Below are 24,197 nucleotides of genomic sequence, written 5' to 3' on the forward strand. Positions count from 1 at the left end.
ATATCGGTTGCCACTGTCTTGCGGTAAAGAGTACATCGGGCAAACGGGGCGTTGTGTAAATGTAAGGCTCTTTGAGCACCGCAACTTACTTGGCAGTGACTCGCGAGACAACCTTCCCGCACACTGCCGGGTTTGCAAATGCACACCCCTTTTCCCGAAAACTAACGTGCTTTTTTTTCCACCAAGATAAGCTAGTGACCCGGGAGCTGATTTAAGCGTTCTTTATCCGAAAAAACGGCAAACGGTGCGTGAGTGATCCTTCAGTGGCCTTGTCAGATTCGGAATTTAGGTACTTAAATAATCGGGTGCACACGCGCGCTGCTCCTGTTTAGATCACCTTGCACGCCTTGCACGTAATCTGTTATGACGCACGCAGTCGTGGGTGGTTATTGTATATATTCTGTTCTGTTCTTTCTAATAAACCTTAGTTGCGAGTCAGCGCTTGTAGTGTCTCCCCTCTTTTCTGTGTTTTCTGTCTTACTTCGCGCTGTTTTTTTCCACCATGAATTCCCACCAACTAGCCCAAATGTCTGCGCTGCGTTATCCCACAGTTACAAAGTGCTATTCCAAAACACCATTCATTAGCAAGCTCCAACTGATTAGGCCTTTGTTATTCCACTTAGAGGACAACTGCTAAAAATTTCGAACCCTAGCAACTGCCTAATATCACCTGGAGACTTGATCTTCTGCCGCCTTGGTACAGCCTCCCCATTTCATGTGACTTTACACTAACCCGCTTTGGTAAAAAGCAAACACCATATGAACATATATTCTAAGAGTTCTCAAGCACTAAATGAAAAATATGGATATTACGCAGCTTTTTACACAGCTGGTTCTACAATAAGGCTTTACGTTGGAAAGGCTGTATTACAAGACAAATTGGATAAAAGTGTAAGGGTGTAAGGGTGTATCAGTGCACATCAGTTTTCACTGCTGAATGTTACGCCATTTTCGTGGGTATAAAAACAATAAAGAAAAACATTGAAAACGGTATCATATGCACCGACACCACCAGTGTAATGAACACACTACGTTCCCGAAATGCAATAGAACCCTAAACAGAAGATATACAGAACGTAGTAGGAGCCGTAACGGAAGGACGTGCAATTAAGTTCGGCGCCACATAGAAATTTTCGACAACGAGAGATGCCTACACATGTGAAGCAGCAGCCCGTAATGAAAAAATACTGCACATATACCGCATAAAGATTGTGTGAAATTTGTATGGAGAAACCTGAGGGCAAAATGGCAGGCTTCATGGATTTATAAAGCAAACAACAAACCACACCTAATAAAGCCAGTCATCGAGGCATGGGAAGGATGTAGTCATCAAGAACGCTTGATTGTTGTAATTTTATGTCGCCTTCACATCACACACACAATTTCATTTTTATAAAACAAGATAAACCAGCGTGTGAAGGATGTGGAGATGAGCTTACACTACACCACGTCTTACTGTTATGTACAAAACTCGAGAAGCTAGGAAAAAAGTGCTTTCCTTAGTTTTACAAACAGATCCTTTTCTACCCCAGCTTGCTCCTATTCGGTTAGGACGGGACGAATTTTTCGTCAACTACGAAGTTTTAGTGGAAGATGTAAAGCTTTCCTTTGCAGCCGTACGCCTGCGCTTGGGTGTATGTTAGTGAGTAATTGTTCTCTTATTAAAAATCTATTCCACATTGGCGTATTCCCCTAAACAACTGGACCATGGAGTGACTAGCATGTCGGTTTTGGGGCGAGGGACAGGTGCCTGTCTCTAGCTGCCTATATAGCACAGCTTCCGGCCTCAATAATGTGCAGTAAGGTAGAAGGCGCATGTGGCGGTCCTCAAGGCGCCCGCGTAAATACTCTGCGCAAGAAAATTGCTTGACTGACACAAGCCTCAAGGGCAACCTTCTTCGCGCGGCGGGGTCTCCAGAAATGGTGAGACAAGTGGATTTCTTACATGCAAAATTCACCAGATTTTTCTCTTATGTCCCTCATCAGATGGACTCTAGCGTATACATAGCATTTTGCATCAATTTTCACTTAATTTAATTTCATGGCTCTTGTCGTGAATCCCTACACTTTTTACCGTGGACTGTAAAGTGGGTAAAATGACATCTTGAACAGAACAAACCTTTTTCACTTTTTATTTTCGATATCAACGTTACAAGGAAAAATAAAATATCCAAGATTGATTAAAACATCTAGCTACGTTCAAAACTTTTTTTGGTCCTAAACTAGCTTGAGCACGGTAGAACCGGTTAGAACCGGTTGCAAGCGGTTACAACACCAAATGGATGTCGCTCCCAAGCCGAACCCGCAACTGAACCCGGAAAAATTCCGGTTAGACACCCTGCTTCACAAGTGTTCGAACAAAGCATGGCACAACATGAGGAAAGGACACGGGAAGGACAAAGAAACCTATAAGCAATGCCAACTTACAACAGATTTATTTTTCGCATGTGCCTGCCTTTATGTGCACATTCGTTACTGTATAATAAGTGTGTTTCGGCGACCAGATTCCTCTCACGCCTTACCTAAAAAAATTGTTTTTTGCTTTTGTCAGCTTGTAACTCTTCGTTGTAGTTTGCTGTCTCTGCATGTACACTTGTCAGAATTTTGAAATGAAGCAGTAAAGATATAAGATATTTAAAACTTATTACCCATATTTTTTTCGTGGCAGTGCCCTTGTAATTCTCAAGGCAGTTACCCCATTGAACTCTTCGAAAGAATAATTTTGGTCTTCAATACAAAATAGTTTGATGCCTTCATGCTTGTTTTATGCAACATGAAAATGATGCTAGCAGATGACAAATTGCTTTTAATCGCGTAGTAACTGCCAGTGTAGCTCTGAAGTTCGCTGTTTTTATTTCGCCAGTCACTCGTACCCTGCAAGAATGGCATGCCTGCCGAAGAAACATCGGTCAGTTGGTTCTTCATCGTATATTTAAGAGACTTGTGATTCAGACGGGGACCAAAAAAGCACCCGTCCTGTCTTCTATTTCTTTGTCCCCGCTTGAAGCTTCAGTGTTTTTTTTATAATATGATCGTCGGTAATGTTATAACTATAAAGCGCGCTATATATTCTGAGGTGTCTGTAGTCTAAGCAGCGTCACAATGGAAGTGACATCAACCTTTATTTTAATATCGTTACTTTATTGAGTTTGATACTCGCTTTCAATGGTGAGGTGAGTGTACTTAACGTCGGGTCCCGCAGAGCAAAAAAATCTGAGGGTGTGCTACCAACATTTCTGCAGCCCTTATAAGGAATGAGCAGTAGAGTCATTTGCTATCCACGAGAGAGAGAGAAAAAAACTTTTAATATGAATAGAGTAATTCGCATGAGCCGGGTTGTCGGGAGCCCAGTCCAGGGTTCCGCTGGCGACAGCAGGCTTGCGGTCTAGCTGGATGATCCAGACTTGCTGGTCGAGGTTATCGCGAGGAATTCACCACCTGCAGGACAGACCGCGAATTTCGTAGGCTCATAATTTTTAGGCTGAGAAAGCGACAAGACACGCACAAGGTTCTGGTGACAGATACTGCCCGAAATTTGACCCGTCGGAGCGTGCATCAACCTCGGGTAGAAACTGGTTCGGTTGCCTATGAATTGGCAATGCATGAAGAGCCGACGGCGTCTGTCGACTTGTGTATGGTGTGAGGCCAATGTCGCCCTTCAAGGTCAGACTACACTGAATACCGGCTACTGCGACCGGTGAAAAGGGAGGGAAACGCTTGGAAAAATCTGCAAAAGGAGTTCACAGCAGGGCTGCACAGCGTTCTGAGGAGCAGCTACTCTTTTTACCTCGGAATTCATTCGGCTCTTAGTGCAAAAGCGCTATTTCACGAGGTCTAACCGGCTCACCGAGTTGGTGTGAAGCTTGATCTTGAGGGTGACCTTGGCTGTACGATACATAAATAAAATAAATACTACCAAGACTGGCATTCGAACCCGCGTCGGCGCGAACAGAACAGCTTCGCTGGCCACCGCACGAGAGCACTATGCCATCGTCACCTCCGATCGCCCCTCGTGTTAAACTGCAACACAATCTCGCGCTGTGCACTGCACATTATCGTCTTCATCAACATTACAGAACTAATATTACTATTACACTGTTAGAGAACGAATATACACATTCTCGCGCTATGCATTGTACATCGTCATCTTCATCAACTAGTCGTGGCCTAGTGGCCTGGGCGTCCGCTTCGGCTGAGGGAGGTGGTTGGTTCGAAACCCACCGCTGGACTCCTACCGGTAAAAATGGGTACAAGCCACCCCCGGCCCGGCGCCCGGCTTCCTCAGGGGTGTCCGCTTGAAGGAGGCTGCGCAAATCCCGCTGGAAAAAGGGCCACAAATTGGGCTTCTACCGCACGAGGCGGATTTGGGGTTGCTTTACAGCGGAACTTATCTCTGAGCCGTCAAGGCAACTTTGGTCTACGACCATTTTCCCAAGCATCTCCCCCTAGAAGAGCGGAGCACCAGGCCAGGGGAACCTTGTGCCCATTAAAGAAACCGATAGGTACCCCGGCGGCACAGGGATCGATCCCAGCACCTTCCGAATGCGAGGCCGATGCTGTACCGGAAGGCCACGCTTCGGTGGGACACAGCGCCAGTCTGTTGTCTGTGTTTCTTCTCTTGTCTACGTATGTTTTCGCTATGGTCAATTCGCATCATGTCCCACCAACTCGCCCAATAAGTTCTTTTGATTAATCAACTAATCATACCCAATCTAATTGGGTATGATTCATCAATTCATACTATCCAACTAATATCCAATTCATCAACTAATCATACTATCCAACTAATATCGTCGCGAGACGTGCCGACGACCCAGCTATGCAAAGAAATGAGCTAACCAGGCTAACCAGACGCTTTCGCAGGTCTACTCGGTTTAACTACGTTAAAACCCTGTAACATTTTTTTCTTCTCCTAATTGATGCTAAAAAAATACATCATGTTTGTCAACGCAATGCATGGCTGTAGCTATTTTCAAAGCAACGAACACCATGGCGACACTGCAGCTCCTCACATCGACAACTGTATAGCGGCGACCGTGCAAAGAAAGGGAAAAATTGATCAAACCCTCAGAGTGGATTAAATACGTAAACACCTTAGTATCAGATCGACATACAACATTAAGTCTGTTTCCTGTCGAGCATTTAATCTGATAAATCTGCAATAAATTGCCGCAACAAAAAGACATATATTTGCAAGAAATGATAGAGGGAACAACCTGTTCCCACGAAACTGACAGTTACCTCCCCGGTGGGATATCCAAACATATTTTTCTCCTTTCTCTATGCAGATTCTCTCTCAGTATATTATCCAAAAGCGGCTTTGCCGAATCGGATCCAAAGACAAAGTGTTCCCTTTCATACTCTGTACTACATATTCACAGCAAAGCCTGAGGCTCTAAAGGAACAAATCTCTAGCAACTACTCGGAACGTGGGAAAGTAAGTTCGCCTCTGTAACTATTATTATTTTAAACAGAAACTTTCAACTAACAGCGGATTTTATAACTCGACGTGTGCCAAGCGATTTAAGAGCTATTGGTGTTTTCTGAGCGCACCCGCTTGTCCCTCAAATTAATCTCTCAAAATACTGCCTCCTATTGGCCATTAAGCGTATAGTAAATGATGACGACGACGGTGATTATTATTTTATGTTGAATTTTGTTGTCTCAGCTGTAGCGCGCTCCTTGTGCCTATGCAGGCCGCTTGACTAGGTTGAGCCATGTCTCCGTCCATGGTTTCATATCCCTGCGTCGCTGCTTTACGGGCACTCTGAATTCCACAGGCGGTGCCACTCCGGATAAATGTGGCACTCTGGACGCGAATTTTTGGGAATCGCTGCACGAAAAGAAAGCTCGCCTCATGGCTGATAGCAGCTAAGCAAACTTCAGAAGCAAGAAAACGGTTCCGGTCGAAATTAAAACCAGCTTTTCGGCTTTTCGAGACCGAGTCGAGCTCTCCATCAACATGCAGTAGTGATGCTCATGAGAGACGGCGGCTTATAAAGCTTATCTCGGCAAGACGACGAAGGTCCTTATTCCAGGTACCTGACGATGCACCAAACGACCTGTTTATGTTTCTTGGTGTGTCCATTTAGCAAAGCTTTTGAAAAGAAGTAGAAATTTATTTCTTTCCAGGCTCCAGGGGCTGGAAGAAAATTGAAAAATCGCTTGATGATTTCTGGGCTCTCCTTTGCAAGGCATACAGCGGTTACAAACATTATTGACACGTACAGACAAAAGCAATCAAGACTACATTTATACATTGAAATAAAAGCTATAATGTAGTGATATGATTAAAGAGGTCATAATAAACATAGCGAAATAATTACTAATAAGCAATAAACATGAAATAGATACCGCTGTTTCCTGAACGATAAAAACACATCATTACACAATTCACAATCCATATGCTCATCACCCTTGTGCTAGAAAAGGTGTAATCAGAGTTGATATACTAACACTTTCTGTATTTATGTTCAGATTGTGGAGATAATTCTCGAGATAGTAAAATGGAGATTTTAGTCTAACATTTTACGTCATCAAGTTGTACGGAGCAAGGGACCTTCCAAAATTTGCGGTGACCTCTTCCTCCTTACGAGTTTATTCCGGGTATTAGCTGCCCGAGTACATTTATGCTTATCCAATAATCGCGTTGACCGCATAGTTCCTTGAAACGTGACAGGGGCATAAGATGCATTCCCATGAAAAATTATTGTTCGGAGTTGAAAGGTTGTGCCGAGTTTGACTACAGTCACACGTTCAAACAGGTAATGTCATTTTATAAACATTTCCCAACAGGCCAGTGTTTCTCAACAATGATTATTATCTTTTAATCTGCAACCCGCAGAAGGAGCACTAACAAGCAGTGCAGTGCTCGTCGCCATCCTAATCTTCAAGATTGTGATATATACCTGTACAGAGGGCAAAACACATGCCTAGAACAACCAAACTCTGCGTTCCGGAGCTCCCAAAGCCGCTGCAACCAAGAAGGCAAAAAATGACGATGAAATTCTATGAGTTTAAGTGCCCATGTTTACATCCAGACCATTTTTAAGCAAATCTAATCGCTAGTTATCACGTGTTACGCCCGAAACACGCTCAGAGCGTGTTATAGACATGCGTTTTGCCCTCTATACATCTTATTCGTATTGTGTTTTTAAGCTGGCGTTGTCGCAAGTGAGTCGGCAGAAGTCGGTTAAGTGCAGCCTTAGTCTATTGCCTCTGCTTTCCAGTCCACCTTATGTGTAACTTGTTTTAGCGCATGGAATTGCATTCATTGGTGTTATCTTGCAGACACAGTAATTATTGTTCAGAAAGTACCATCAGGTTAGAAAATTCGCAACATTAGGCCTTGCACCGAGCTTGCCGGGCTGGGCTGGGCTGAGAAGTGAGGTAATTTCACGGGCCTTGGACGGGCCTTAAATCGCGGGTCCGGACTCGGCTCAGGCATCTGAATGACTTGCATGCTACGCTGAAATGCAAGCGCGCTTGGGTTTGCCCGCTGAGTAGTGGCGCGAGACAGACAGTAGATGAGTCCAATAGAAGAGGACTCCCCCCTCCACATAATACAGCGGGTAAGTGGTGAGACGCAGTGAAACCTAACATGAGGTCGAGCCTCAACTTCTCCAAGCAGCCGAACTGTAGGGAAGCTCTCCGTAAAGGTCTTTAGATGTACGCAGAACGTATTTCTAGCCAAACACGAGTGTAACAGCTGTTCCGCACAAAACTTCTATCGTGAAAGCGCTTCCACATCATGTATTGATTATTATATCTAGAACACAGCGCCACCCAAATAAAACGCTTTAAAAAGTTCCACTTCAACTTTAGTTATTGGGTTGGGCCCGTATGGAACCAGGTTAAAAGTGTAATCAGCTGTGCTTTTGAGTTGCGTACTGCTCCCTGTACTTAGGGCTCTCCTGCTCTAAAGCACTGTTTTTATTTAACGTACGTAGTACAAACGTCTGTACTCCATTTTAGTGAATACGTAAATAAATGAAAATGAAACATTTTATTTGCTACAATAAGTGGTGCATACATAGAGAAGAAGGTGCATAAAAAAAATGAGAAGCGTATGCAAGCACGATACTTCTTAGCATGATGTATGTTTCGCTTTGAACTTCCAGATAAACGATTCAAAAATCAGCAAGCTTACGGCTGCGATGCAACAGACCTAGTACACCAGTTAAGGAAACTTTGCACGGTAAAATGAGCACGTAAACCTTTTTCTCCGTATCGATGATTAGCTAAGCGATATTGATATAATACTTGTTTATACTTTCACCACTGCACACACGTATAGAAATGAGAAAAAAAGATAAGCATAAGTTAATTAAGACTGCCATCTGGGTGAGTTGGTACTGATTCATGATTAGAACAGCACGGGAAGAACCCACCGCAAAGGAAGGAGCGCACACAAAACATAAGCGCTGACTCGCAAGAGGCTTTTTATTCCGGAGACGCGTTACTTATATGCTTTTCTTTCCAGAAAACAAAAAAAGGCTACTATCATACACAAGATTCGCCATGGTGCAAGCGCACAGGAAGTTAGAAATATTTCAAGGATCAATTGTTGATTTCATCCAGTGTTACAAATGGATCTTTTATGCAACCTATCAATTATTGATTCCGAAATTTCATGCGTTCGATGGTCTTTATGTTTGCCTGAGTACGACGGCGTTAGAAAATAGCGGAGGTAATGTACAGTTCCTCCAATGACGGTCAATACTGCATAAAGAATTCCTGGAACTGGAATTCTTGTGCTCAATTAGTCGGAAGTTCATACAGCCTCCTATCTGACCGATACAAAGCGGTCCGCAAGTACAAGGAATCCGTCGTCATCATCAGCAGCAGCAGCCGAACTACACCTACTGCAGGACAAAGGCCTGTCTCACATCTCACCAATCAACACTGCCCTGTTCCAGCCGCGGTCCTGTTATCGCCGCAAGCTTCATAATCTCATCCGCCCCACTAACGTTCTGTTGGGGTGGCAAAAACGCTTGCGTCCTGTAGGAATCCAGTCCGCTACCCTTAACGACCATCGGCTATTCTGCATTCGCATCACATGCCCTGCCTAAACCCATTTCATCTTCTTGATTTTGACCTAAGATATATTTAATCAACTTTTGTTCCCTGACCCACTTTGTTCTCTTCCTGTCTCTTAACGTTACACCCAGCATTTTCCTTTTCTTACCTCGCTGCCTTAATTGTCCTCCGCGTTTCTGCCCCACAGGTGAGTACCGGTAAGATATCGGTGTTATATACTTTTCAGAAATGTGGTAAACTGACATTCATGATCTGAGAGAACCAGCCAAACGTGCTCTATCCAATTCTTGTTCTTCTAGTTGCTTCATTATCGTAATCGGGGTCAGCGGTAATTACTTGCCCCAAGAATACGTAATCCCTTACAAATCCCAGCGCCTCGTTACGAATTGTAAACTGCTGCCCCCGTTCGAGACACTTCAACAATGCTTTAGTTTTCTGCATATTAACTATTAGACCCACCCTTCTGCTCTGCCTAAGTCACTGATCATGCTTTGCTATTTACCTCCACATTGACTTGGCAACGCAATTTCGTCAACGATTGGCAGGTTTCTAAGGTATTCTCCATTAACTCAATCCCCAGCTGTTCGCAATAAAGATATCCGAGTACAGTGGTGAGCAGCCTTGTCTAGAGCGCTTGAGCAGTGCGCACTTGGTAACAAAAACCGAAATGAGAGAGCAGCCCGTCATTACAGGGCAAAGTTTTCGTGCCTGCTTTGTTTACGAGGCTATCTGGCGCTACTTCCCTGCAAGCGTTGCAGCTGGACCCTAGAGGCTGCCACAAAATGTGGATTTGTTTGCAAGGAAGTGCACCGCCCGAGCGCTCTAGACAAGGCTGCTCACGACTGTACCTCTTGTAAACAGGCGCTGAATATGATTGGAGAGATCGTGTCTCTCTGCCTGACACCCTTCCTTATTAGAATTTTATTGCTGTCTTCACGGAGGGCTATGGTGCCTGTGTAGCCCCTGCAGATATCCTCCAGTACTTTAAGGTAAGGCTCTTCTACACCCTGATTCCGTAACGCCTGCAGAAGAGCTGAGGTTTCGACTGAGTCCAATGCTTTCTCGAAATCTATGAAGGCTCTATATAGGGGTTGGTTACATTCTTCGCTGCTGATATTGCCCTCTTTGTCTCTTAGAGCATACATCTGATTCTCATCGATGCTTAGTTTCCTCTTAAAAGCTTTTAGGCTATCTCTGTTCTTTAGAGCACGCTAGATTCTCTCCATGTTATACTTCCTTATGTCGGTTAACTTGCGCTTATCGATTGGATTTGACAGCTCTGCTAGTTGTATTCTGTCTGGGTGGTCAGATTCTTTCATGCTTTAGCATTTCTTAATCAGATCCTTCGCCTCATGAGTAATCTTGCCGGTATCCTGTCTAACAATCCTGCCGCCTAGTTATACTTCGCACTCCGCAATGATACCTATCAGCTTATCGTTCATTGTTTGAACATTAAGGTCGTCACCCTCGATTAAAGCCGAATATATGTTCTGCGGCGAGATCTGCAATTCCTCTATTTTCACTCTTACTGCTTACTCATTTATGGGCGTCTTCCTCGCTAGTTTCTTCCGTTCGCTTTTCAAGTATACGCTAATTTGAGACCTTACAATCCAATGGTCGCTACACCGCATCGTTCTGAGTGCGAGGTAGCGTACGAAAGTTATTCGTACACCACCCAACATTGCAGGGTGCAAAGCAATTGTTTTGATTACGGCATTCCTTTATTTTCTTTCGGGTGGTTGTCGCCTCGCTCTAGCTTCCCCTTGCCTACACGTGCCAAGGTTTTTTTTGTTTTTTTTTTCGAGCTGAAAAAACCGCGTCAATGTTGTTTGCAACATTCTTTAAACCTTGTGTGTATGGAACTACCGCAACATTCTTTTTGGTCCTTCCCCGCTTTCTTCACCCAACAAAGCAGTTTACCGCCTTTCTTAGAAATCAAATGCAATAGATAACCACTAGATTTTAACCGGGCAGTCTGAAACGAAACGCTTTCACTGTTAATGGCGGATTTTAGGCATGACGGTATTGTAACGGAAGATAGGGCTACAGGTCGCTAGCCAGCAGAATACGGCAGCCAGCCAGCGCGAGACACTTCAACGTCTTCCTTTTCAAGCACCACCTGAGAACACCAGGTGGCATTACTCCTCCTCCTCCCCCCCCCAAAAAAAAAACCAAAAATATAAAAGCGGGGCTGGAGCATGAGGAATGGAAGGGGAAAAACACCAGCACAGGCACAGAAAAATGGACAAGGGAGGTGGGCGAAGGTGTCCCACGCGACAACCAGAGGAACACTGAGCGTACTACCCATTACCGCGTTAAGTACGGTTTCATGCGGACTACGTGCGCGACCTCAGAGCGGGGTGGGCGACGCTGAGGCTGCACAGTACCGTCAGGAAAAACCTCGTAGGTCATTTCTGTGACGCGGCGCAAAACTCTGTAAGGTACAAAGGAACGGCACATCAGTATTCCAGACAAGCCTGGCAGGCGTACCGGGGTCCACAACCAAACATGGTCACCGGGATGGTATTTGATGTGCCGATGACGGAGGTTGTAGCGGCGCGCATCCGTACTCTGCTGCCGCTGAATTTGAACACGGGCAAGTAGACGTGCTTCCTCGGCGCGCTGAGCGAACTGCTCGGCGTCTAGCGTCAGCGGGTGGGCATCAGTGCCGCATGGAAGCATGGCATCCAGCATCGTCTGAACGCCACGTCGACGTCCGTAGACCAGACGAAATGGTGTAAAGCGGGTCGTCTCCTGGGTGGCCGTGTTGTAGGCGCATGTGACATACGGGAGAATCTCGTCCCAGGTTTTGTGCTGCGAGTCTATGTACATTTCGATCATGTCGGCGATCGTTCTGTTGAGCCTCTCTGTGAGCCCGTTCGTCTGTAGGTGACAGGCAGTGGTTTTGCGATGGCTCGTGTAACTGAGCTCGAACACGTCGCGCATAAGCTGTGCCGTAAACGCCGTACCTCTATCAGCGATTACGTGGGACGGTGCGCCAGGACGCAGCATGATTTGTCGCATAAAAAACTGGGCGATCTCAGATGACGTGCCGCGCTGCACCGCCTTAGTTTCCGCATACCTTGTTAAATAGTCGGTCGCGACTATGACCCATTTATGACCGGCCGATGACACAGGGAATGGGCCCAGGAGATCGATGCCGACTTGATCAAACGGCGTCCGAGGCGGTTCAATAGGTTGGAGCAAACCTGCTTTGCTTGAGAGGGCGTTGGAACTCACGGCAGCCTCTTACGTAACGTTGAACGGCGTGAGAAAGTTTGGGCCAATAATACGCCTGGCGCACGCGTGGAGGTGTGCGGGAAAAGCCCAAGTGGCCGGAGGTGGGCTCATCGTGATAAACAAGAAGGATATCGGCGCGGAGGTCTGCCGGAACGACGAGGAGGTGCGCTCGGTCAATAGTGATGGAGTTTTTCTTAAACAAAATGCCGTTCCGGAGGCAGAAGGCTGGCAGGTTCCTAGAAAATTGTCGAGGTACGTCAGAAGCTCGGCCCTCTAGGTAATCAATGAGAGATCGCAGGTCTGGGTCAGCTCGCTGTCGGCTCATTACGTCTAAGTCGCTGACAACTGCAAGAAAGCCGCTCTCGTCCTCCACGCTATCATCGGCTAACCCTACGGGTGCACGAGAGTGCGTCAGCGTCTTCGTGCGTCTGCCAAATTTATGCACAATAGTGTATTCCAATTCTTAGAGGCGGAGGCTCCATCGGGCTAGGCGCCCCGATGGGTCGCGAAGATTGGCCAGCCAGCACAAAGAATGGTGGTCTGTAACTGCCTTGAACAAGCGGCCGTAGAGGTAAGGACGAAATTTCATGGTTGCCCACACAAACGCGAGACATACCTTTTCTGTAGTGAATAGTTTGTTTCAGCGCGAGAAAGCGTGCTGCTTGCATATGCGATGACATTTTTCAAGCCACCTTGGTGTTGGACGAGTACGGCGCCGACGCCCACATTGCTGGCGTCGGTGTGGACTTCGGTTTCAGCCTCTTTATCAAAGTGCACAAGAACAGGGGTTGTTAGCAGTCGTCTGCGCAGCTCGGCGGCCCACACGAACTGTGTATCATCGCTCGTGAAATGGTACAGGGATGCGGCAATCTTTGAAAAGTCTGCGATGAAGCGGTGGTAATATGCGCACCGACCCAAAAAGCGTTGCACACTTTTCTTGGTTAGGAACAGGAAAGTCGGCGACAACACCAGGTTTCTCGGGGTCGGGCTTACCGCCATCGGAACTCTCAAGATGACTGAGAAACTTCAACTCTTTGTATCCAAAGTGGTACTTCACGGGTTTGAGCGTTAAGTCGGCCGATGGGAGGATATCTAATACTGTCCTGAGTAGTTCAAGGTGTTCGGCAAAGGTTTCGGAAAATACGACGACATCATCGAGATAAACCAAACAAGTTTGCCATTTGAGTCCAGCAAGAACGGTATCCATACTCCGCTGGAAAGTTGGCGGTGCTGAACATAGCCCCAAAGGTAGCGCTTTAAATTCGTACAATCAGTCGCGGGTCACGAAAACCGTTTTTTCGCGGTCCCTCTATCGACTTCTCTCTGCCAGTACCCACTCTTTAAATCAGTTTAGGAGAAGTAGTCGGCGCGACGAAGTCTGTCGAGTGAGTCGTCGATACGAGGCAGCGGGTAGACGTCTTTTTTAGTGATGTTGTTCAGTTTTCGATAACCAACGCACAAGCGGAGTGTCCCATCCTTTTCCTTCAGCAGCACGACAGGTGACGACCAGGGGCTGCTGGAAGGTTGAATGATTCCATCTGAAAGCATCTTTCACCTGCGTGTGGATCGCCTCACGCTCCTTCGGTGAGATACGGTACGGCTACTAACGGATAGGGCGGGCATCGTCGGTCGTAATGAAGCGATGCTTCAGAAGAGCCGTTTGCCGGACTTTCGACGAAGAAGCGAAACGGGTAGCGTATTCGAGTAGGAGGGCATGTAGTTCTCGCTGTTCAGTCACCAAAAGTCCGGACTGATGTCAAGAGCGTCAAGGGATGGGCACACAGGTATAACAACTTCGAACGTGAAACATTCAGAAATCTCCCCGAAGGGGTCGGCGAATGCGATGGCAGTAGCACGAAAAAGGTGCCGGGATTGGTTAGTGAAGTTAGTCACCAGGAGCTCATACCAGCCGTAGCGGAGATGGATGAGACTTCGCGCTGTGCAGATGCCGTGGGTGAGCAAAAGGGACAGGTTGCCTTCTGCGACCGCTGTTCCTTGACGTAGTCCGTGCAATGAACACACACAAAAACACTGGCGCGTGGCGGAATCCAAACGCTCTCGGCGGAAATTCGAAGGGCGGCGCGGCGTTGACGGTCTTCGGAGTAAAAAGCTTTCTCGGTAGAAAATGTGACAGTGCGCTTTTGGTGGTCAATAACAGCTCCATACTCCCGGAGAAAATCAACGCCAAGGATAAAGTCACGGGAGCAGTCAGGTAGAACTTGGCAGCTGACAACAAATGTGGAGCTGCGAATTTGGACTCTTGCCGTGCACAGGCCAAGCGGAGTTACGACATGTCCGCCAGCCGTGCGAATCTGCGTGCCGACCATGGCGTCATTAGCTTTTTAAGAAGCGCCGCTAGCTTTCCGCTTAAAATCGACAAATCAACGCCAGTGCCAACAAAACGCTAACCTTATAGCCGTCGTGAAGCACGGGCATATCCAACGAGAATCGATCTCTGAGTTCAGGAACTGCACTCGTTGCCTTTAAATCGCGGTCGGCCGCTGTTCGCGTTGTCGGGGGGTCTTGTTCGCATCGATTGCCAGCGGCCTCGCCACCGGAGGTCGCTCTCTTTAGTTTTCCCGGCGGGGGCTTGGCGACCGTCTCTGCGCCATCCACGAGGAGCTTTGCGGCTGCGGCGAAGGTCGGCGTGGTGATGGAGACCGAGACTGCCGTTGGGGAATTGTCGCCAGTGCTACTGGGCGACGTAGTCCTCGATCTCCCGGGGTCGTTGACCTAATTGTTGGCGGGGCATGTCAACAGGGAACCCCTGCCGCCCAAGCTGTCGATACGGCCACTGGTGATACAGATGACCGGGTTCCCCGCAGTGAAAACACAGATGCCGCCGACCTGGGGCACGCTACAGGTCCGTCTTCCGCTGGGGCAATCGTCGATTGTCGATGTACGTGTCGGAGATTTCGGTATAGTGAGCCTTGATTGGGCGGAGGAAACTGCGCCGAAGAGGGCGCAGGACGTAAAAGGCTTGAGCATACGTTCGCCGACGGTACTCCGTGGGAAAAGACGGCGGGTCAACGCACGGTAACGAAGGCCTAAAGGCTTGAACCTCTTCGCGGACGAGGCTAGCGAGAGAGCCGTCCGTCGGCAGGGGAGCACCGAAAAGCGTCTGGAGCTCTTCGCGCACAACGGAGCGGATCAGCTCGCGGAGATCAGGGTTAGCCCCGAAGGCAGGAAACGATTCTGTAGCCGAAGCGGCGAATACCGGCCTGTCGTAGGTTGTACACCGCCACCAGAGCATCTTCTCCACCGTGACAGCTTCCGTAAGGAACTCAGAAACAGTCCCTGGTGGACTGCGCACGAGGACAGCGAGCAGTTGCTCTTTAACGCCGCGCATGAGTTGGCTCACCTTTTTCACTTTGGGCATAGCTCCCTTTTCACTCCAAAACAACTCCGTTTGTACTCCAAAATAACTCGCTTATATAAGGGAGTAAATAAAAAACACCATACATAGGGAGTAAAAAAAACTCCTTTTGGGTGTGCGTTAGAGGACAAGCCATTTACTCCCTTTTGGGTGTTTTTTTTTGCTAAGAGTGTAGGCGCCATATCGAGCTACCGTGACCGAAAGCGCTGCTTTTCGGAGGAAGCGCAAGAAACGCCGGCGTGGGGGCGGCTACTGGCGACGGCGTCGCCGTGAACAAGGGCGTCTAATACCCTTCGCCGGGGATCTGCTGCTCAATTCGCTCCGCCGGCGACGTGCCCGGACAGAAACGCCAAAATGACCGGCAGGGGAGAAGTGGCGCTGGTGCAGTGGGAGCAAACTTCAGATGCGCTTCCCAAGTGGCGGCGACGGCGGCGCCAACCCATTGCCCGCGTGAGCACTGAGCAGCCGACAAAGCGGGGGTGGTCACGGCTGATTGTCCTTCCCTCGTGAAGAGTCCACCGGTTCGAGCCAACAGATCTCGTGTTTCGTGCGGCAGGATCGCCGCACAGAGGCCGACGACCCTTGGGCCTCGTCAGCCCGCGAGAAACCACGCCGTCCGCGACTGCCAGGCGCCGGATTCCTCCTTGCCTGCATGTGTTTCTGTGTTGTGTGCGCGGTCACGTGGGGAAGGCGGAGCTTATGTAGAGGCTCAAGGCCCATTGGACGCTCGACCAGGGACCGGATTCCCTGTCTAGGTGGCTTGGGAATAGCAACTGTACTTAAGCCGCAATCTGTCATGTGTACAGAACTTCTTTCCTGACATTTGGAATCTGTTTATATTGTAAATAATGTAAATAAACCGCCAAGTTTACTGCGACTCCTGAAGACTTCCCTCCGTAGTCTGCCCACCTCATCCTCATGCGGTGAAGCCCCTGGTCCCGACCACCAAGCACATAAGACCCCAGAAGCTGGGGGAGCCCTCGTCGTTTCACCTCGTTCGTGAGTTTCCGTCGTTCTGTTGCTTAGAAGATTTGGGGCTACCAGTACAGCTGTTGCAAAAGCATCTCTTTTCGCCCGGCATCGCCGCATGCGGTATGAACTTTCCCACTCTTTGTCACTGAATCAGGAAAGTACCCGACGCAAACAAAAATTAACGCAAAATGACACCGCTATGCGGAATTTCAAAGCAAATAAGCGAGCGGTTTAGCCTGAAGAAGCATTTTACAATGCGCTGTGAGCGACGGAACGGCATATATATGTTTTATACGATCTGTCGCATTCTCTCAGACTGCCTGTGTCCTGTCTTCTACTTATGACGCCGCGGGGAGTGCAGGCACTCAACGCTCAGTGAGCCAGTTATACTGTCCGAAACCATTTCGCTTCTTTAGTCCTCATAAAAAAAAAATACTACCGGACGCGCCAGGCCGAAACCCCGGAGCTGAGGAGTGCACGCAGCAGACGCCTAGGCACACGTCACTCGGTGGTGCACATGTCGCGTGGTCTTCTAGATCTGTTCCGGACAGGCTGGAGCCCAGTAATCTAGAGCAGCGGAAAGCCATTAGGGTTGCACAGGGAAGGCCAGCACTAATAGCAATGGTATGTCTCAAGAACTATCTTTTCCCTTCAGAAAGCCCAGTACTTAAAACTGCCAAACCATTGCAAATCTTTGAATTATTCCTCTCTTGACCTAACAGCTAGCGACTAGCAGAAGCAAACAACTTTAGAGATCACTGCGGCACCCGTATTGGAGAAATGCGTAAGCGCCTATGCTCCCCCCGACGGAATTTCCCATAACATCACGTCACACCTTATGACGTCACACCACGTCGACATAACAAGCTTTTTCATTTTTTCATTTCCCGCCGACAAATCGCGTGACCGGAAGTCTCAATCCGAAACCGGAAGTCACCTGGCGGCCATCTTGGACCCATATTACACACTTAGTTGGCGCTAATTAATTACCTAATTAGCCCACCTCGACCATTCTCTTACGGGTTCAAGTTCTTTTGATGCTCTTTTCTACTTTTACAGTGCAGACAAGTTCCTGTCCACACCGTTCGGGCGTCCACAGAAGCGTTTTCAGCGCACGTTAATAAAGATCCCCAGGTGGTCGAAATTTCCGGAGCCCTTCACTACGGCGTCCCTCATAGCCTGAGTTGCTTCGGGACGTTAAACCCCAACAAACCAAACCATTTATTTATTTATTCATTCATTTATTTGTTTATTTATTTATTTATTCAAATACCTTAATTAAGGGCCCACTGGGGGCATTACACAGGGGGGACATAAATCAGAGCCCAATTGTTCAAAGACGAAAAACCGCTTTAGGTGGTTAATTGGCTCTTGGTGACTTTGAATTGGTGACTTAATTGGCTCTAGTTAATTACTTAATTAACCCACCTGGACCATTTCGTCTCTTGCACATCCTTTTTCAATGCTCTATCTAACGATACAATTCTCTTTTCCGATATACAGAATAGTTCTACCGTTATAGAACCGAGATTATCTAGTCCACGCCGACACCGCCAAATAGGCGTGCAATGTTTACGCATTAAAACGCCACCCGTTCGTCGCGATCACCTGGGCTCTTTCCTGCGGTGTGTGGTCGATACGAGGTCTATTAGAAAAGTATCCGACTTTATTTTTTTTTTACGAACACCTGATAGATTTGAAACAAGCACGCTTGCACCAGCCTACCTTTAACCTTCTTGCGCATGCACAAATTTTTTCTCGCCTGCCGATAGCGTCAGTCACTGGCACGCAGCGTTTGAGGGAGGCAGTGCGCAGTGCTCTCGTCGGTTTTTTATTGCAAGGAAAATGGCGGAGCAACACGAGCAGCGCTACTGCATCAAATTTTGCCAGAAACTAGGCGACAGCCAAGTGGAAACCATTCGGAATATTCAGATGGCTTTCAGTGACAATGCTATGAGCAGCACACAGATTAAGCAGTGGTACAATTGGTTTAAAGACAACCGCACATCGGTGCAGAGAGAGCCACGCTCCGGTCGACCATCAACATGCCGAAATGACCAGGTCATTGCCGAAGTGAGCGCTGTGGTGACGCGGTACCAACATGTGACTATCTGAGAAATTGTGAAAGAGGTGGACATCACCAATTTTTCTGCACATTCCATTATCACCGAAAATTTGGCCGTAGAGAAAAATGCGGCGAAATCTGCGCCGAAGCTGTTCACGGTGGAGCAAACGCAGCTTCGTGTTGAAGTCTCACAGCATATGCTGGATTCCACAAACAGTGACCGCGACTTCATCAACGCCATAATCGCTGGTGACGAGTCTTGGGTGTACAGGTACGACCCGGAAACCAAATCCCTGTCGTCACAATGGCAGCATTCCACGTCACCAAGACCAAAGAAGGCCCGCTAAGTGCGCAGCAATGTCAGAGTGATGCTGACTGCTTTCTTTGACTCCCTCTGTGTGGCACACCATGCGTACGCACCCCACAAAGTAAACATTGACAAAAGAATACTACAGGGATGTCCTCCGTCGCCTGCGTGGTGCTTTGCGGCGCAAAAGGCCGAAGTAGAGGTCAACAGGAAATTGGCGCATCCATCACGACAATGCTCCTGCACATTCCTCGCACTAAATTCACACTTTTTTCGCGAAAAACCAGACTGCTGTAGTTCAACAGACTCCTTACTCTCCTGATATCGCCTCCTGTGACTTCTGGCTGTTTCCCAAAATCAAGAGGCAATTGAAAGGAGCGCGATTTCAGACAAGAGAGGACATTACGGCTGCAACGACAGCTGAGCTAAACTTCATTCCGAAAGGGGCCTTTTCGGAATACTTCCAACAATGGCAGCACCACTGGGAGAAAATATGTGGAGTCCCAAGGAGACTACATTGAAGGTGATTAGGTTTCCAACGTTCCAGTTATGCCAGTTTTTTTTCTTCGGCAAAAGGTCGGATACTTTTCTAACAGACCTCGTATCCGGCTCTTCGTACTAGTATAATTGCACGCCGGTACTGGCGCTCTCCGAGTGCTCACGGAAGCTGAAGACCGTTCGACACATTTTTGATAGAAACAGGAAGTCCAAGGGAACTCATTCAGTTTTACAGGCCTTCATGAAAAGTATATATCAATGAGTTAAATAATGGTAATGACTGGCTATTAGGAAAGGAAATGTACAGTAACTGGCTGACTCAGGGAGGACACCCGAAGCGCGCCGTGAGGAAAGGAATATAGGAGGGGGTGAAAAGAGGGAAAGAGAAACAGTCAAAGGGTTCTTACGGTGCGCGGAAATTTAAAAAAAAATCTCCATTTCTGGTTTCATGCTACCCTTGAATGCCGAAACATTCTTGTTCATCATTCAGTGGCATGCTTTTCCGCCAAGTAGTGCCACAATAGCGCGTGTAGGAAAATGAGGTGAAGCTTGCTCTCACTTGCGATTTTTAGAGCTCAGCTGATTCTTAAACAGCAGTAAGGCAAAGCAAGAAAGATACATGGTAAGTGCTATTCAAACCTGACACGTTTTTACTCTGTGTTCTTACCAATTGTGAAGCACGCGGCTTCTTCCAACATGTGCGGTTATGTTTTAAGTCTTTTTTTGTTCTTGGGTGGCGACTCAGAAAACCTGCGTAAGGCTATTTTAGCCATGCATTTCACATATTGGCTACCGACATCGAACCTTTTCATGAGCTGTGCTCGAAACGCTCGGACACTTGGCGTGCATCAAGAGCTAGGTGAGGAAGGACTAACCAAAACAGTTATTCCTGCCATAAAGTGCGCTTTGCAACACTCAGCTCACCCAAGGCTTCTCAAGAGGTGTCTCCACTGGCGAACCTAAAATTCCAACGAGTCACTCAACCACGTAATTTGGGAGCGCACAGCAAAGAATACCTTCCTTTGCATGAACATCCACCTAGCATCATTATTAAATGCAGCGCTAGCATTTAGTGAAGGTAGCATGGCCCGGCTTAACGTCATGTGATACCCCAAGGCATTTTCAATATGCTCGGCATTCTACATTACAGAGATTTAGCACAGCTGATACCTACTGGCCGAGACGGATAACGGATTGCCATACGTCTCCTGCGCACGCCCAGTGGCGGGGGCTGGGCCAGGTGGGGCCACTGCGAGTGCGCAAGACGCGTCCGGTAATCTCGTATACGTCTACGCCAGTACTTCTCCGCTATGCTAAATCTCTATACTGAATTGTGAAATGGTAGCGTGACACTGACCTCGTCCACAGTACTTTATTGGGGGAGATGCGAAAGAGGCGACAAAGGAGGCCACAGGAGCTGCCGCACACGCAAAGAAGCGTAAAAGTGACACTGGCACGATTACACAGATGCTGCATGCTAAACATCTATGACAGTGTATGTCGTTTCTCCAAACCAGAACGAGTAGTTCGTCTTGAAGACCAGCGCAAAACAGACAAAGGACTAATGAAAGAGCAGACCACATGGGGGCTGTCGTCACCCCTGTCGCCTCCTCTTTCGTTCGTTCGTTGGTTCGTTGTCTGTTTTACGCTGGTCCTCAAGACGAACTACTTCCAACTCGCCCAATACAACGAGCTGTTAAAACTAGTATACTGTATACGTGTTTCATCTGCACACGCACTGGAAATATTGGTTAAAAGTTATGGACTTCCAGGATTTCAACAAAAACGGTCCTTTCCCTGCGGAAATAGGAGAAAAGAAAAAGAAAAGAACAGGGAGATTGTTGCGGGGAAGCTGACCATAGCATACCTGAATTTAACTAATTTTGATCTTGCCGACGAGGATTAACTTGAAGCAAATACTTCGGCTTACGCCGCTGATCATGAGCAAAAATCAAATCAACTCCATCTCCTGCCAATATAGCATTACGACCGCAAACTTTTTGGGTCGTTTTGCCGTCAGGGTTATCATTTGCATGAATTTAACTTTTAGCGGGCATCCTGCATGCATCTCTGGCAGCTGGCATTCTGACTTTGCTTAGAAAAAATTGTTGGAAAAAGCCTATTCTTCAAGTTGGTTAGCAACTGATGTATTAATTGCAGAGTTAAATATGTTAAAATATATATATATATATATATATATATATATATATATATATATATATATATATATATATATATATATATATATATATATATATATATATATATATATATATATATATTTGCCACGTTTGGCCCATTATCAGAAAAACAGGAAGCGATAGAAGGCTGATTTTTTTTTCCAGCTCAGTCTGCACAGACGCGGCTACTGAGAGCTCTGCTGACCGTCTAAGGGCTTATTAACGGCCGCGGAACTGGTGCCTCATGGCACACATCGCAGCTTAGATAATTTATGCCATTTTTCGATCAAGATTACGTTTTTGCCATTTATGCGAAACACATTTTGTGGAACATAACGGCAAACTTTAATGTTGAAGAAAAACTTCAGGCAAGAATAAACGAATGCCATTTCTGCGGTGTAGTAGAGTGGCGTCATGAAAAGATACTACTTTCGGCTTCCATTGCACTATGACCTCATTTAGCCAGCTTACAATCAAACGTCCGATTTCAGCTCGAAATAGCAGTGGTCCAGGCGCAAACACTGCCATATATAGCTCAATCGTGTTTCTTGCAGCTCTCTCCCCTTTTAGAATGGGAAGGGGAAGCGTTCTCGAAAAATAGGTAAAAATGAAGCTGCTGCAGATATCCGCGGGTGAACATGTTGTTCCACCCTGTAAAAGAAGCTAACAACTGAACATGTATGCAGACGTCTCGCATAGAACCACACAGAATTTTTTAATTATTTGTGCTCAAATCTTCTTACAGGGAATACTGTTGCTCGTACTGAGAGCAATCATATCGCATCCCTTCCGTCAATGTGAATATCGTCTGGCTGATTTTTCCGACCTTTCATTCGAGCACACAACATTAAAAAAAAAAGAAACTTCAACGTGCCTACCCGCTACCACCAGCATTTCAGTGCCCTCAAATGCTTTGAAGGAACGCGCGAATTCTCTCGCCCGCACCGGGCGACGAAACAGGGTGTCGGTGGCTGCGATGGATACGGATACTGGTGAGGGCCAAGCCATACCGTTTTGTCACAACAATGAATCTGTTGCCGAGGGAACGCCGCGGCGTGCGACCGCAATAATCCACTGGATGCCGCAATTGAAGCACCTTTCACGTTTTTTTTTTTTTATCGTCAGGGAACCCGACGGAAAGGTGGAGACGACAGCGCGATGGGGGGTGATAAGTAGTGACAACGCCTTTTTTATTGTAGCTGATAGTGTGCAACTGTGCATGTAGCCTTTTCTGCCGCTGTTTCATTCTTCCAGGATCGACATCCAGGATCTTTAATCTGTAATGGCTCATTCAGTCTTGCATTTCATTAAGCCATGACATCAATGTCACGGAAGCAACAGCAGGTAGGAAAGTAAATTACTAACCACAGCCACAGCCGGCAGCCGCATCCGGACCGGTAGAGTCACACGGACTAAGTTTCTTTGCCGAGACTGTATAGCGGCGATAAAGCTCGTTGGGCGTGTCAAACGTGTCGTCATTCTTCGCCACTCGTCGGCGTCGGTGCCGGCCAGTGCGACATGGGTTCGAAATGCGTTAATTCAAGCAGGTGGCATCTTGTGCGTGTGTCTGTTTATGACGACCAGCGTGATGTCTTCTCTAGCATCCAACGACAATGGAAGCAGCGACCAGTGGCAGTGGGCAAAATAGATTGTAAAGGAAATGGAACGTTGCAGAACACGGCCCCAGGCCGAGGAATGACCCAGTAAGAATCCACTTTGCGATACCAGAACACACGGGAATGTTTCTTGGCCTCGGCATAGCGAACGGCGTTAGAAGATAAGCGGCACAGATATTTCACAGTGGGCAAGCAGGAACTCCGGCGGCAAGTGGTATGCCAGACTCCGCAACTATGACACACTGGCAGAAACTGGTAGCCTCAGGAAAGTATACGCCAGTGCAGTATACGGGTGTCAGCCTAGGAAGCAACGAAAACAGCTATTCCGGCTTTCCTGGAAGCTCATTTCCCGTGCAAGCGCGCGTGACGTCAAAACCCACACCAGAGTTACGTAGAAGAGCGTTTGGTGAGAGCTCTAGAGAGTATCACGTGCACTGCATGCGCATTTAGAAGACAGGGATTTCCAAACCCGCCTTGACTACTTGAATTAGATCTCCATAAACAGAAGAGCAATCTGACGTCCTGAAAAGCGTAGTCTGGTCAGACGAAGGGAGCTGTTCCCGCACTGTCAAGTCAATCTTCGCAGTGCCCACTAGGAAGGCGCCTCAGCCTCAGGTGCTCTCCGCTACATCGCGTGCGGCTGCGTCTAGTTGCAATACACGCGTACGGTAGAAATGGGCTCTGTGGGTACGAAAGAAATGGCATGAAATTATTGAAGACAGTTGCAGACTGCGAACTGCTGACTGCGTTCTCGCGCCTACACAAGATGTTTCACCTAAAATTCTCAGCAAATTTTAAAACTGAGCATTTTGAGTTACAAGAGCGCTTTTTTCGGCGTAGCATTGTCTTTGGTCAAATGTTTAGGGGGAATCCCCCAAGTAGGAGTAGATTTGTAATAAGGGAG

At 47.3% G+C, this 24,197-nt stretch overlaps 1 protein-coding gene across 3 annotated transcripts in view; it reads right to left on the reverse strand.

Moving 5' to 3' along the window:
- Positions 1 to 3,320: 3,320 nt before the first annotated feature.
- The window catches only part of LOC149352619 (sushi, von Willebrand factor type A, EGF and pentraxin domain-containing protein 1-like), a 261,506-nt gene continuing 240,629 nt past the window's right edge, over positions 3,321 to 24,197 (reverse strand). For 2 of the 3 annotated variants that reach the window (XM_089581813.1, XM_089581811.1), the window contains one exon: positions 3,341 to 3,438. Coding sequence is in view for 1 of the 3 variants with exons in the window: in XM_089581812.1 (XP_089437938.1) it covers positions 3,386 to 3,438 (53 nt within the window). In the remaining 2 variants the exon portion in view is untranslated. Of the gene's footprint in view, positions 3,439 to 24,197 lie in introns of all 3 variants that reach the window. The other variant, XM_089581812.1, reaches the window with a different exon arrangement.

Source organism: Amblyomma mixtum, chromosome 3 (assembly GCF_055824585.1).
Source record: "Amblyomma mixtum isolate Tamu chromosome 3, ASM5582458v1, whole genome shotgun sequence".
NCBI lineage: Eukaryota > Metazoa > Arthropoda > Arachnida > Ixodida > Ixodidae > Amblyomma > Amblyomma mixtum.